Consider the following 13,024-nt stretch of genomic DNA (forward strand, 5'->3'; position numbering starts at 1 on the left):
AATTAGCCCCTATGGGCACTGATTTCTGGAGCATCATTTGTGCTGTGATTTAAATGCCCGCTCCCAGGAATCTGCTTGGAAAAAAGGACTGGATAAGCATGTAAATATAATTAAAAAGGACTGCAACTTTTCATTTTTATCAGAATAAAAAAAGTAAAATAGGAATAACCTAAATGGGTCAAACACTGGATAGTTAGCTAAATCATCACAGATCCATTAATAGGCAATCTACAGCTTTAAGACTGATGGTCTATTGGTGCATTTATGGATGGCGAACACTTAGCATACTGTTGAGCAGGAAAGCAAGCAAGAAAATATGTTGGGATCACCTGCTTCCATTAACTATGCTTATTTATAAGAAAAATGTCATCACCCTGAATGATATATACTGGAAGTTAACAGGGGCGAACTGTGCTGTTCAAATTACATAAAAATAACAACTCCCCAAAAGCAATGTGCTTCAAGCTTTGGGGATGAGACGGAAGCTTGGCATTTTCCAAATCAACCTAGTGTTTTTGTTCCCCAAATTATCATTTCTGACCGTCTCGTATACACTGAAAAGTTAGTAGGAAAAGGAAATGCTATGATACCAAAGACAGGGAGGCCTTGGGGCTGCTGGGCAGGATCTTAATGCTGAAATATAACTGCAAAATACGAGTATCTATGTCAGCCTTTGTAAATATTTTAAAACATATTTTAGTCACTGTCTCTCTAACCTGCAAGAATACATCCAGGGCATTTGATTTTTTTTTTTTTTTAAATTTCTGTGTGAGTAATAGACTCAGGCAAACACACAAAGCATCTGTTAAAACATCCATTTTCCCCTGTTTTTTTCTCTTAACAGACAAAATATAAAATATTATTGCCTACATTATTTCCACTTATACAATGGTCATGTTCTTCTTTTCCTGTGACTACCATGCCCTAACCAATATAAAGAAGAAAACCTAGAAAATTCGGAAATACTAACAACTTCTTTCTTTTAGGTCAGCATGTATAAGCCAGGAGGTGGGCTTTTTCTTTCTTTCTTTCTTTCTTTTTTTTTAATTTATTTGACAGAGATGCAGCAAGAGAGGGAACACAAGCAAGGGGAGTGGGAGAGGGAAAAGTAGGCCTCCTCCTGAGCAGGGAGCCCGATGTGGGGCTGGATCCCAGAACCCTGGGATAAAGACCTGAGCCGAAGACAGATGCTTAATGACTGAGCAACCCAGGCGCCCCACGGAGGTGGGCTTAATTATTACCACTGCATCTATGTTTTATAATTATGTACCTGTAGGATAGAGCCATTTCAGGGACGAAACGTCAATGGCCCTTCTCCATTCACAGTTACTACCATTTATTTGTTTCATCTTGTTTTGCTTACAAGATATATTTTTCAAAAATGTTAGTGATTAAATTTAACATTTGGATTACTCTGTTTTCTTTATCAGGGTGTATTCACTTTTATACATTTTGCCCATACTAGATTATATTGATTTATAAACATAGCCAGAGGACGGTAATAATGGGAAGGCACTGGATGACAATTATACCTTCAGTGTAGTGCACTGAACATTAGCTAGCCTAAGGCTGGAAGCTTACATAATACTTTTTATGATGATAAAAGCTAAAAAGTATAAAATTCTATCACAGTAAAAGTATCTGTCTCAGATACCCAAACACAGCATAAATGGCTCTAATCTATAACTAATGTTTAAAACCAATGGGAGACAAACAACAAAAACTAATTCAGATCACTCCTTAGAAGGAGATGGCAGTGGGATACATAAGATAGCTTCACTAAGGGGCACAAAAAAATCTCTCAAATTAAATACGGATGCCATATTTTTGTTTGTGGTTTGTATTATTTCACAAAAAGCAGAGTATGGATTTCATGGGTTTTGATAGTTAGTAAAAAGGCTGCTAAGTAAGAATCTGAACTAAATTTTCATAGAACATGTCTTGGTCAAAGACTTAAAACATGGTCATATGAAAGTGAAGTTTTAGACTCTTCAGGGAAATTCTATGAGGCATTAAATTACTCAATAATCACAAATAATACTAGGATCCTAGTTATTTATTATTTATCTATTTTTATTTAAAGAGAGAGGGATGTGGGGAGGGGCAGAAGGAGAGAGAGAATTTTCAGCAGGTTCCATGCCTAGAGGGGAGCCTGACACAGGGCTTGATCTCAGGACACTGAGATCATGACCTGAACCAAAATCAAGAGCTGGATGCTGAACTGACTGAGCCACCCAGGTGTCCCTATTAGGATCCTAATTAAAAACAATGGTTTGAAGGCATCTATTTGCTCTGAAGCAAACTATATGGTTTAATAGGTGGTAATAATTTTGGAAAAGCCTTTAGCATTAAAAGGCAGAAGAAATTAGCTCATAGTTATTTTTCTAAAACACTATTAAAGAAGAACTTGAAAACCCCGTAATTATTGCAGAATTTTTAAATAACATCCACTTGGAAGCTGTGGAAGAAATCTATTTTTAAAATTCTCTAAATTCAAAATGGGTAATGTTTCAAGGCCAGTTTTATGAACCAGTTCGAAAAGCTCCCCAAGAAATGTAGCTTTGGGGGTGCCTGGACGGCTTAGTGGGTTAAAGCCTCTGCCTTCAGCTCAGGTCATGATCACAGGGTCCTGGATCGAACCCCGCATCAGGCTCTCTGCTTGGTGGGGAGCCTGCTTCCCTTCCTCTCTCTCTGCCTGCCTCTCTGCCTACTTGTGATCTCTGTCAAATAAGTAAATAAAATCTTAAAAAAAAAAATGTAGCTTTGGGTGGCCATATGGACAAAGCAAAGTACTACCGAGTAATCATGATTTCTAGTTTATATATTTATTAAGAGAGATTTTATTTCAGGAATACCCTTTATGGAGTTTTAAGGTATTCTTTTAAGCAGGAAAAGGCTATCAAGCTGGGTAAAAATGCAACGATCATTTAACAGGACAATATTACCAAGACCACTACCATTATGGCTCAATAAAACTCAGATATATGCATAAAAAAAAAAAAAACCCATCTTCCTAAAAATGTTCACTAGGGCTTTCTTGGAATCTTCAGTTTGGTTTGATAAATACCTGACAGTTAACAGACTTCTTAAGTGCTTCTGTAGCTCCTTTCTTGCACACTGTGAGTCGTGAAGCCCGTATGGAGACTCTGTGTTAAGTTTACTTGGCTTGGCTTTATGGCCTTTCATCTGTTGCACCCCTTCTAGTTCATGCATGGAATCATAAAGCTTCCCTAACTCGTCATTAACCTCATCACACCTGTCATTCTAACAGCACATGTCTTCACAAAGCTTCTGAAAGATGACAGTTGATTAGGGGGTAGTTTCAACCTCCCACGTTGGGGATGGCTCACCGGGCCCCAGAACGCCTGCAGAGAAACATGGAATCATGCACGTGCATTTTCCTGCCCAAGTCCCCTGGCACTAACGGCCTGATAGTCTTACAAGTTCACGGATGGCCTGTCCACTCAACCTCTTGACTCTGGGCTTTACCCGGTGGGCCAAACTTACCCCAGTGAGACCTACGTTTGAAGAAAACATAGCACAAACAGTACAATCTACCCACAACCCAGAAGGTGAGAACAGAAGCCCCGCCTTCCAGTTCTCGCTGTCTATTCTGTCTCATTTCATCTTTTACCTTGGATATCATTACATTAATACTGAACCGACCCACACTCTACAGAGGGGCTGAGTAAATTAAGAGAGGCAGTTAATTCCTAATGGGAGACATCTGTCTGAGAGGAAGCCAGCACAGCATCCTGAAGTTAATGAAGGATATTGCCTCAGCAGCGCCTGGCACAAGTCATCGGTTGTCATGAAGACCGTGTACGTGAGGAGGAAATCATCAAGGAGGGTCTCTGCAAAGAAAGAAAAACAAACACAAGGTAAGCACACCAGTGATAAGAAGGGCAACTGCTTCTCCAGGCTCTCGAACAGCATGTGTGGCAGAAAGACGGTAAGTGGTGGTGGTTGTGGGAGGAGTTAGGATAGGAGAATTTTAACCAAAAAATACATTATTTGTTGAAGTTAAGATTTCTAAAACTCCTTACACAGAACACCTCAGCAATGGGATTATTTTTTTGTTGTTGTTGCAAGGCTCTCTAAACACACAACTTGTTATTTTTTTCACTCCCTAAAACATCATTTATTTTTGTGGGTAAAGATGTTATTGAAACCCAATGCATAAATAATGTCCTTTTAAAGATAAATTTTATGGTATTTCTGGGGCATATACTCCAGTCCGACAGGGAATGAAGCTCGCATGTTCTAATAAATTAAGGCTTTCTAAAGTCATTTACCTAAGTCTAGGCCAAGAACAATGGATAATAAAACTTAGAGGACACATACCAGGTTCCAAGGCCATTCACCTTTCTCTCTCAAATACATCTATGAAAAGCTGGAAATGTGGTGGGTGATGGTACTGCGGTGGAGAGAAACACAGCTAAGTCCTGTTAAATACGGAAAGCAGGGGCGCCTGTGTGACTCAGTGGGTTAAGCCGCTGCCTTGGGTTCAGGTCATGATCTCAGGGTCCTGGGATAGAGTCCTGCATCAGGCTCTTTGCTCAGCGGGGAGCCTGCTTCCTCCTCTCTCTCTCTCTGCCTGCCTCGCTGCCTATTTGTGATCTTTCTCTGTCAAATAAACACATAAAATCTTTAAAAAAATTTTTTTAAAAATATGGGAGCAGGGATAACATACCATGATATACTCCGTCCCAATCCCTTCCCTACCTCCTCCACTGACAAAAAAAGCTTTGATTTTTATTGCCTCTTGGCCTTGAGTGTTCTTGGAAAAGTCCAGCTTACAGGTAATATGGGACAGCTAAACAGGTAAACCCTGACCCCCCAATATCATTTCCAAATTGATAGAAAAAAATCACATGCACAGTGCAAAGTAGAGCTCTTGCCATACTTGTTTTTATCCAGCCTCCTTAACTTAAAATTCTTTTTCAATTAATTTCATTTTTATGTCTTTTACATCTTGGACATAAATTTCTAGGAATTTGAAATAGTAATTAATCAGTGGTAAGAATAATGAGCTTGTACACGCGATACCATTTATGCTCTCCAAGAGCTATACTGAGTGTATATGAGAAGGAATCGCCCTGTACAGAGCTCTGAAGATCTATGTTGAGGTCTATGGCATCTAAAAATGCCAGAATTTTTAGAAATAGTCAATAACATTTACTGTAAGAAGTGATAAATGCAAAACAACAAGGCTATGCTTACAAACACAAAACTCTGATATAAAGAGGTAGTGAATGATATCTCCAATCCTTGTCAGCTGCCCCTTGCTTAATTAATTGTTTTGTTTGGTTGCAGAACATCAAGATCATCCCAATTTACACCAATAAGTGACTGCAAATGGTCACGTTAAAAACAAAACAAAACAAAAACTTCCTTTCTAACTGCAGAATGGCCTGAAGTGAAATGAACCAGAGATGCTAATGAAGAGTATTAAGAAAGTTTTTTTTTTAAAGATATTTACTGATTTGTGCTAAGTAACAGTATTCCTTATTAAAAAAATAAATTTGACAAATGGCACCCATAATGTCAAATAAGCCTACGCGTATAATGTATCATACTGCAATACATTAACGGTCTCTGCTCCAGCTTACTGTTACTTGTAAAAGTATGTTCTCAAACAGATGTGTCTGGGCCTTGCTAGGCAGAAACGAAGCCCTATCCAGTGTGTAGGGGAAGGAACAGCCCTGTATAGAGCTCTACAGCCCTATATGCTGAAGGTAACTATGGGAGTGTGGCCGGTTGGACAATTCAGTGTGAACGCACACGCACAGCCTCCACTCACAGAAGGCCTGGGAGCTCTCTCCTAGAGACCCTGTTTACAAAAGTGGTTGGCAAACTGTGACCTCCAACATAATTTCCAAATCAACAGGAAAGATTCCGTGCAGTTTCAAATATTCATCTGCCCGGAAAGGCAGGAGAAACCGTACTCTAACACCGGCCCCCAAAACTAGTTAACCTGGCAACAGAAGTTCATCATTTGGTTATCCTAATGAAAATCTTGAAATATACATTTTGGAGGTCTGTGTGTCCTTCATCACAGTTCTTAAAATAGTTTCAAGAAAAATCAAACAGTGGCATAACGTCTGAACCCCTAGGATATTTTGAAATACTACTTAAAAACTAGCCCTCTGGGTCACTACTGAGCAGGGATGGTCACCAATTCTAACACGGCTCTGTAATAAAGGTGGGTGATGAAAATCTTCAAGCTCTCTGCTCTCGTTAGAAATTGAGTCTTTTTTGCATTCAGTGCTAGGTACAGGCAGCAAGAACCACAGAGTAGCCTAAAATCGATTTGAGGGTTCTCTGTGGGCCCTTACAGATCAGAGCAGACGATACACAGAAGCCGCTGGGGGAGAGCCTGCGAACTTCACCATTCAGCGTTCAGAATACTTGATGGGACATAGGTTCAGACTCTTTGGAATGTTCTTATACTTAGCTGATTCAAGGAGGTTGGAACTATTCTCTAATCAAAATTTACTCCATTAGCAACTGAGATGAAAAAGAATGCCATTAAACTTTGACATAACCAGTCATTCCATTCTGGAACAGCCTTGGATAATGAACTGAGTGACTGTGAGAAGTCTGGTTCATATGGTGGAAAACCATTTGGCGTTCGATTCAATTAATGAGCTCACATGTGACGATATTCTGTTAAGGGCTTTGACCCAGAAATGCTTTCCCCTAAGCTATTACCATATTTAATATTCAACAGCATTTACCTAATTATCTCTTTGCAACAGAAATATTAATTAAAATAAAAACAACAAGGCTACATGAAAACATCTCCAGTTAAAGTCCTACCGAACCGCTAAAATTCCTCAAAAGAGTACAGATTCCCTTTGCCCTTGATTCAAATCTTTCCCTATTTAACTACCATATTGTTATGAAATTTTTCTCTATATAAAGAGCTTTCCCTTACTCTCTTTCAGCACTGGTGTTTTTTTGTTGCCCACGAAAGTAATTGAATGATATAACCAAAATGACACATTTCAAATAAAAATGCATTTTGTAATAGCCATGTATCAAAAAAGACTGTCCCATGGTATTCAGAGATATTTTTAGAACCACAATGGCTATACAAATGATCCCCTGAAGACTATTAGCCAACAATAGCCATTTAGAAAGACTAGCACATCCTCTGGCATCCACATTAAAACACTATAATTATCTATTATATTATATAGTGCTTAATTAACAGTAATTTAAGACCTTAGGCAGAAAAGCACCTTTGTGTATAAAAGTATCTTTCATTTAAACAAATTTGTAGTTGCCATATATACTAACATTCTGAATAAAAAGATATATTCATTTTGCTTTCTAACTCTGTGAATACCTAGGTATTAACAGACAAACATCTTTCCTTTGAAATTCTATTCATTAAATCAATCACTGAATCGAATCCCAAATTCTTGGCTCATCACTGACAAAAGTATTCAGCCATCCTTTTGCGAGTACTCCCCTGCTCCCCCCAAGTAAAAGATATTTATGTTGTGGTTTTAAGTATAGGAAGGATTCTCGCAGTATAAAAGAAACATGCTGGTAACAATCAAAACTGGAAAGCAGATACTATTAGTTTTAAGCATTACGTTCACTTGAAATAAAATACATCAAGGTATAGTCAAAATCTAAAGCTTTGATAGAAATGACTCTAAAAACAATGAATCTCGGAACACTGAAAAAATAAAATTAAGTTAAAAAAAAAAAAAGAAATTACTCTGAAACTCATGACCATAATGATGTTAATACAGGACTTTTCCCTCATCTGTTATTGTCTAAATCTTAAGGTATAAGAAAAGAACTGTCCATTTTCATTTGATTTTACTTGAATGTATTTTTCTTTCATGCAGATATTAAAATATCTTCTCATTCTCGCTTGAAATGTATCAAGCACTAAAATGTCCATTTATTTCTGTAAAACGCAAGTGTTTCTGGAGCACCCTAGAGTTGTGTCAGGTGGACTAGTAACTGGTTTGGTACAGATCCTTTTTATAGGGTTCTGTTACATAAATGTAATCAATTCAGAGGAACTGATCTACATGTTTCAAAAGGGTCTAGTTTAGTGCTTTTTCCTTCCTTCCTTCCTTCCTTCCTTCCTTCCTTCCTTCCTTCCTTCCTTTCTTTTTGGTATAAGTGAATTGCCAAGAAAGCAAATGGTAAGAATTTTGACAGACAACTGCCAACAGTTGCTATTTAAACGAAGTACGGTAATGTGAATATTCAACATTTCTATAATGACCCACATTCCCTAAAGTACTGTTAGCAGTTTTGTTTCACCTATATTTCTACTCCAGATGCAATGGAATTTAAGGCACTCTAAAGTATGTTCTACTTAAACTTTATTTCGCCAAGAAAAACTCTGTACTTGAAAGGTCTTGCTTCTGGTCTGGGAATATTACAACTTGCCATTATTTTTCAGAAGCAGTGCCAAAATGTACCATGTAACTTGATGAAGCACAAATTAAAAAAAAAAAATTAACGTTCATACCTGAACCATAGGTTCAAGTGCTATGCCCTTAAGAGCTATGCTTTTTCCTCAGTTTATTTGACATTTCTGAAAGCAATATTCATGACCTAAAATGCAGCTTTTTAAATTCACTCAATTCCTGGATATTTTTACACTTTGCCAGAGTATTGCTTAGCTATTCTAAAATGACCAAATCTTAAGATCTCGTTTTATTTTTCCTTATTGGTTACATAAAAAATGCTTATTCATTGAATGCTGTTTCTACATCAGATTTTAAAGGTCACCTCTTTCATGACAGGAGCTTACTACACAGAGAGTTTGGGTGGCACTCTTCAAAAAATGAAATCTGTTCTTACCGTAACGAAAAATTTGGTTTGGGAATCCCATCATTCTTTAGGAAAAAATTTGAATGCAACAGGAATTATGTTCTGAACTATGTAACATTTCACATGCTGCCTTTTAAAAATGTCACTAGAAGGAGCATGCACTAATAAACCCAGGGCTTGCTACGTTCTCCACACCAAGAGTCATGTTTGCAAGTCACCCTGGGAGGGGAGAGAGGTGACAGGCCCCATGAGCTCCTGCTGTCCCAGCCCTCAGCTTCTCTCAGCGTCTAGGCACAATTTTAATTACAACCCATTTGTGACTCATCCATGTGTCTACTAAACCTGCTAGGAAACTTAGAAAAACAGTGTGAAAAGTACGAAGGGAATCAGAGAGCTGAATTTCTACCTGGATAGCCTTGGACGCAATGTTGAACCTCTCTGGGCCTTAGTTAAATCAGCTATAAAGTGGGTATCATATCCACATCTAGCAGAACTGCAGGCAGAATTAACAGAATTAATTAACAGAATAGCGTATTCTCAAGTACCTGGCAGAGAACATGGTGTACATTAGGCACTCAATAAGTACCACCTGTTCTTACTTTCATAAAATAATATTCAGACCCTTTTCCAAATTCTCCAAGTCCTACCAATCAACCAAGGAAAAACCGAGTACTGGGAACTGACTAGATAGAAGGCATTTGCTAAGGGATTTGGGGGTAAGAGACAAGAAAGCACGAGGGAGCTGTGGCTTCAAGCTCATAATTAGTCAGGGAGCTGAGACTTTTGTCCCCATGAAATGAACTAAATAAGGTACGACCTCAACTGGACAGCACCAATCATAAATGTTCTAAGGGATGAAGGAAACTCCAACGTGCCAAGGAAGGTGCCATGGGGGGTCACCCCTGAACTTCTAAGAAGAACAGTGGAGGGGTGCCTGGGTGGCTCAGATGGTTAGGTCATAATCCCGGGGTGCTAGGATCAAGCCGTGCATCGGGCTCCCTGCTCAGTGGGAAGCCTGCTTCTCCCTCTCCCTCTGTCATTCCCTCTGCTTGCGCTCTCTACCTCTCTCTGTCAAATAAATAAATGAAATCTTAAAAAGAAGAAGAAGAAGAAGAAGAATTGGTGGATAAAGAGGTTAAATAAATGTGAGCGAAGGAGTGACAGCGTGTGTGTCTGCTGCCAAGTCACAAACCTGTGGCCTCTGGGCCGTGTCTAGCCGTTAAAGATACTTTTTGTTACGTGACAGTATTTAAAAATCGGAAGACCTGGACACCTGGGTGGCTCAGTCAGTTAAGCATCTGACTACTGATTTCGGCTCAGGTCATGATCTCAGAGTTGGGGTCACGCTTAGTGGGGAGTCTGCTTGAGATGGCTTCCCCCGCCCCATTCACACACACTCTCTAAAACGAATAAATGAATCTTTAAACAAAACGAAACAAAATAATCAGAACATCTGGCAATACCCGGCCCACATCTCATAAGCCAACTTGGTTTAGTGCTGAGTTGCCTTTTTCATTGCAGGGTACGCTCTGCGTTTCATCACGGCTCTGCCCTCCTTGGCTTCACTTGTTCTTATGAGCGGTCTGTGGACAGGTGAGTTTTGTAAGTCTTGGTCTATGGTAAAGTTTAGAAATAGCAATGGAAGGGATCACATGTGTAACTGCAAAGTAAAGCTAGAAAATAGGTTGGAACCAATTCCTGGAGGGTCTTTAAGCCCTAGAGCAAGAAGCCTGGGGCTTGTTTTATAGGAAAAGGGAAGTGAATGGAAATTTTCAAGGGCAGAAATGACAAGAGATACAGATTACACTTGCTGCATCAGGACAGTCAGACTGGATAAAGGGAAAATCAGGAGAGGGAAGATGAGTGTACTTTTTAAATACTTGCAGCTTGAGTTCCCTAAGGTTACCTTAAGTGAAGATACTGGGCAGACATATCAAAGACTAGAGCTCGCTAAAGAGGTCTGGATGATTATGGGAGCTACCATAAGAAGGGATAGAGAGAGTGGCCGGAACATCAGCTCTCAGATAAAACCCCAGCAAGTTGTGAGCAGGGAGCTGAGGGATGAGCTGGGGTGTATGTTCACATTTGGGCAATGCTAAGAGAAGGATGAGTTCAGGAAGTGGGGAGAGAAGAGAGAGAGAAACAGGAGAACAGGGAGACACAAACAACAGAAGCCAACAAGGAAGGGTGATGGATAGGAGAGCAGATCCTGAGTGTCAAAATTTGCTGGAGGGAGGTCCATCAGACTTTGCTCGCATTCAAAGGCCACAGGATTTGGTGTGTGGATGGTGTGGATGTCTGAGGGCTTTCGAGAGATGCCCCTTGCAATATGTTAGTGAGAGTGAGACTAGAAGGAACCAAGGATATTCTGATAATTGCCTTCACACCATCTATCGCACTGTTTTCCCCAAAGACTCTTCTTGGAGGTGTTATAGTTTCCTGATTAGTAACAGCAGCAGCTCTCACAATAAGCTGGGAAGAAGTATTTCTTCCTGATCAATCTAAGTATCATTTTATTTAACAGTATAAGATTAGAACGTGGGAAGTGTCATGGATATGGAGCCTTCAATACCAATCTGCCAGCATCTACCAACAAAAATTATTAACCAGCTGCAGGAGTCACTCAGGCTCACACAGCCGACTCTCGGAGTTGCCCCATCTGGTGTGATTAACGTCACAGAATGCATTCTTAAAGACACAAACTGTGTCCCTAAGTGCTTGTCCACTAAACCCTCCAAAATGTCACAAAATGAAGAAAAAATTAATTGAAACATCAAATCCTAAATTAGAAGTCTGGGGCATGGTTATTTGAAGCAATAATTTTAAGAATGGAATCAACTTAGGATAAGGTATGATATTTTTATCTTCTAGGCACCACGAAGAATCTCTATTATCAGCTTTCTTCCAAAACTTGGAATATATCACCATTTGGAATGTTAATTTTTCCACCCTGGTCACTGTGAATCATTATCACTGAATTCAGATGAGTAAGATTTTATTTTTTGTGTCTGCTTAACAAATTCTAGAGCTATGAGAGAGAAGTTATTTTCTTCCAAGCTGAGCGAGAATCGACTGCCTTGATTTAAAGCTAAGAATGAGGGATGCCTGAGTGGCTCAGTGGGTTAAGCCTCTGCCTTCAGCTCAGGTCATGATACCAGGGTCCTGGGATTGAGCCCCATATAGGGCTCTCTGCTCAGCAGGGAGCCTGCTTTCCCCTTTCTCTTTGCCTGCCTCTCTGCCTACTTGTGATCTCTGTTTGTCAAATAAATAAATAAAACCCTTAAAAAAATAAAGCTAAGAGTGATAACTAGATATATTAAAGAAAAAAGATACTCTACCAATCTACTAGTTTAAATTAAACACAACTAGGGTGCCTGGTCGGCTCAGATGGTGGAGCGTGTGACTCTTGATCTAAGGGTTGTCTGAGTTTGAGCCCCACATTGGGTGTGGAGCTTACTTAAAAATGAGATCTTTTAGGGGTGCCTAGGTGGCTCAGTCAGTTAAGTGCCCGCCTCCCGGGATCCTGAGATCGAGTCCCATGTCAGGCTCCTTGCTTGGTGGGGAGCCTGCCTCTTCCTCTGCCTGCTGCTCCCCCTGCTTGTGCTCTCTCTCTCTCCCTCATTCCTCCTCCAACAAATAAGTGAATAAAATTTTTAAAAATTGAAGTCTTGGGGTGCCTGGGTGGCTCAGTCGGTCAAGTGTCTGCCTTTGGCTCAGGTCGGGATCTCAGAGTCCTGGGATCCCTCAGAGTCCTGGGATCCAATCCCGAAGTGGGCTCCCTGCTCAGTGGGGAGCCTGCTTCTCCCACTCCCTCTGCTTCTCCCCCTGTGTGTGCAAATAAATAAATAAATAAATAATTTTCCCCCTCTCTATGTCAAATAAATAAAATAAAATCCCTCTCTCTGTGTCAAATAAATAAATGCAATCTTTAAAAAAAAAAAAAAAAAAGAAGTCTTTTAGGGGCGCCTGGGTGGCTCAGTTCGTTAAGTGACTGCCTTCAGCTCCAGTCATTGATCCAGGATTAAGTCCCACATCAGGCTTCCTGCTCAGCAGGGGGTCTGCTTCTCCCTCTGACCCTCCCCACTCATGCTCTCTGTCTCTCATTCTGTCTCTGTCTCAAATAAATAAAATCTTAAAAAATAAAGAAGCCTTTAAAAAAACAATTAAACACAATTAAACATAACTAAGCCTCTTTCTAAACAATCTGGCACAA

The 13,024-nt window shown here is 39.8% G+C and overlaps 1 protein-coding gene across 2 annotated transcripts in view; it reads right to left on the minus strand.

The window, feature by feature from the left end:
• RAPGEF5 (Rap guanine nucleotide exchange factor 5) overlaps positions 1-13,024 on the minus strand; it is a 223,528-nt gene that overhangs the window by 44,357 nt on the left and 166,147 nt on the right. For both annotated transcript variants that reach the window (XM_044246197.1, XM_044246196.1), the window contains exon 12: positions 3,776-3,854. In XM_044246197.1, the coding sequence (XP_044102132.1) occupies positions 3,776-3,854 (79 nt within the window). The remainder of the gene's footprint in view (positions 1-3,775; positions 3,855-13,024) is intronic.

Source organism: Neovison vison, chromosome 4 (assembly GCF_020171115.1).
Source record: "Neovison vison isolate M4711 chromosome 4, ASM_NN_V1, whole genome shotgun sequence".
In the NCBI taxonomy this organism is placed as follows: domain Eukaryota; kingdom Metazoa; phylum Chordata; class Mammalia; order Carnivora; family Mustelidae; genus Neogale; species Neogale vison.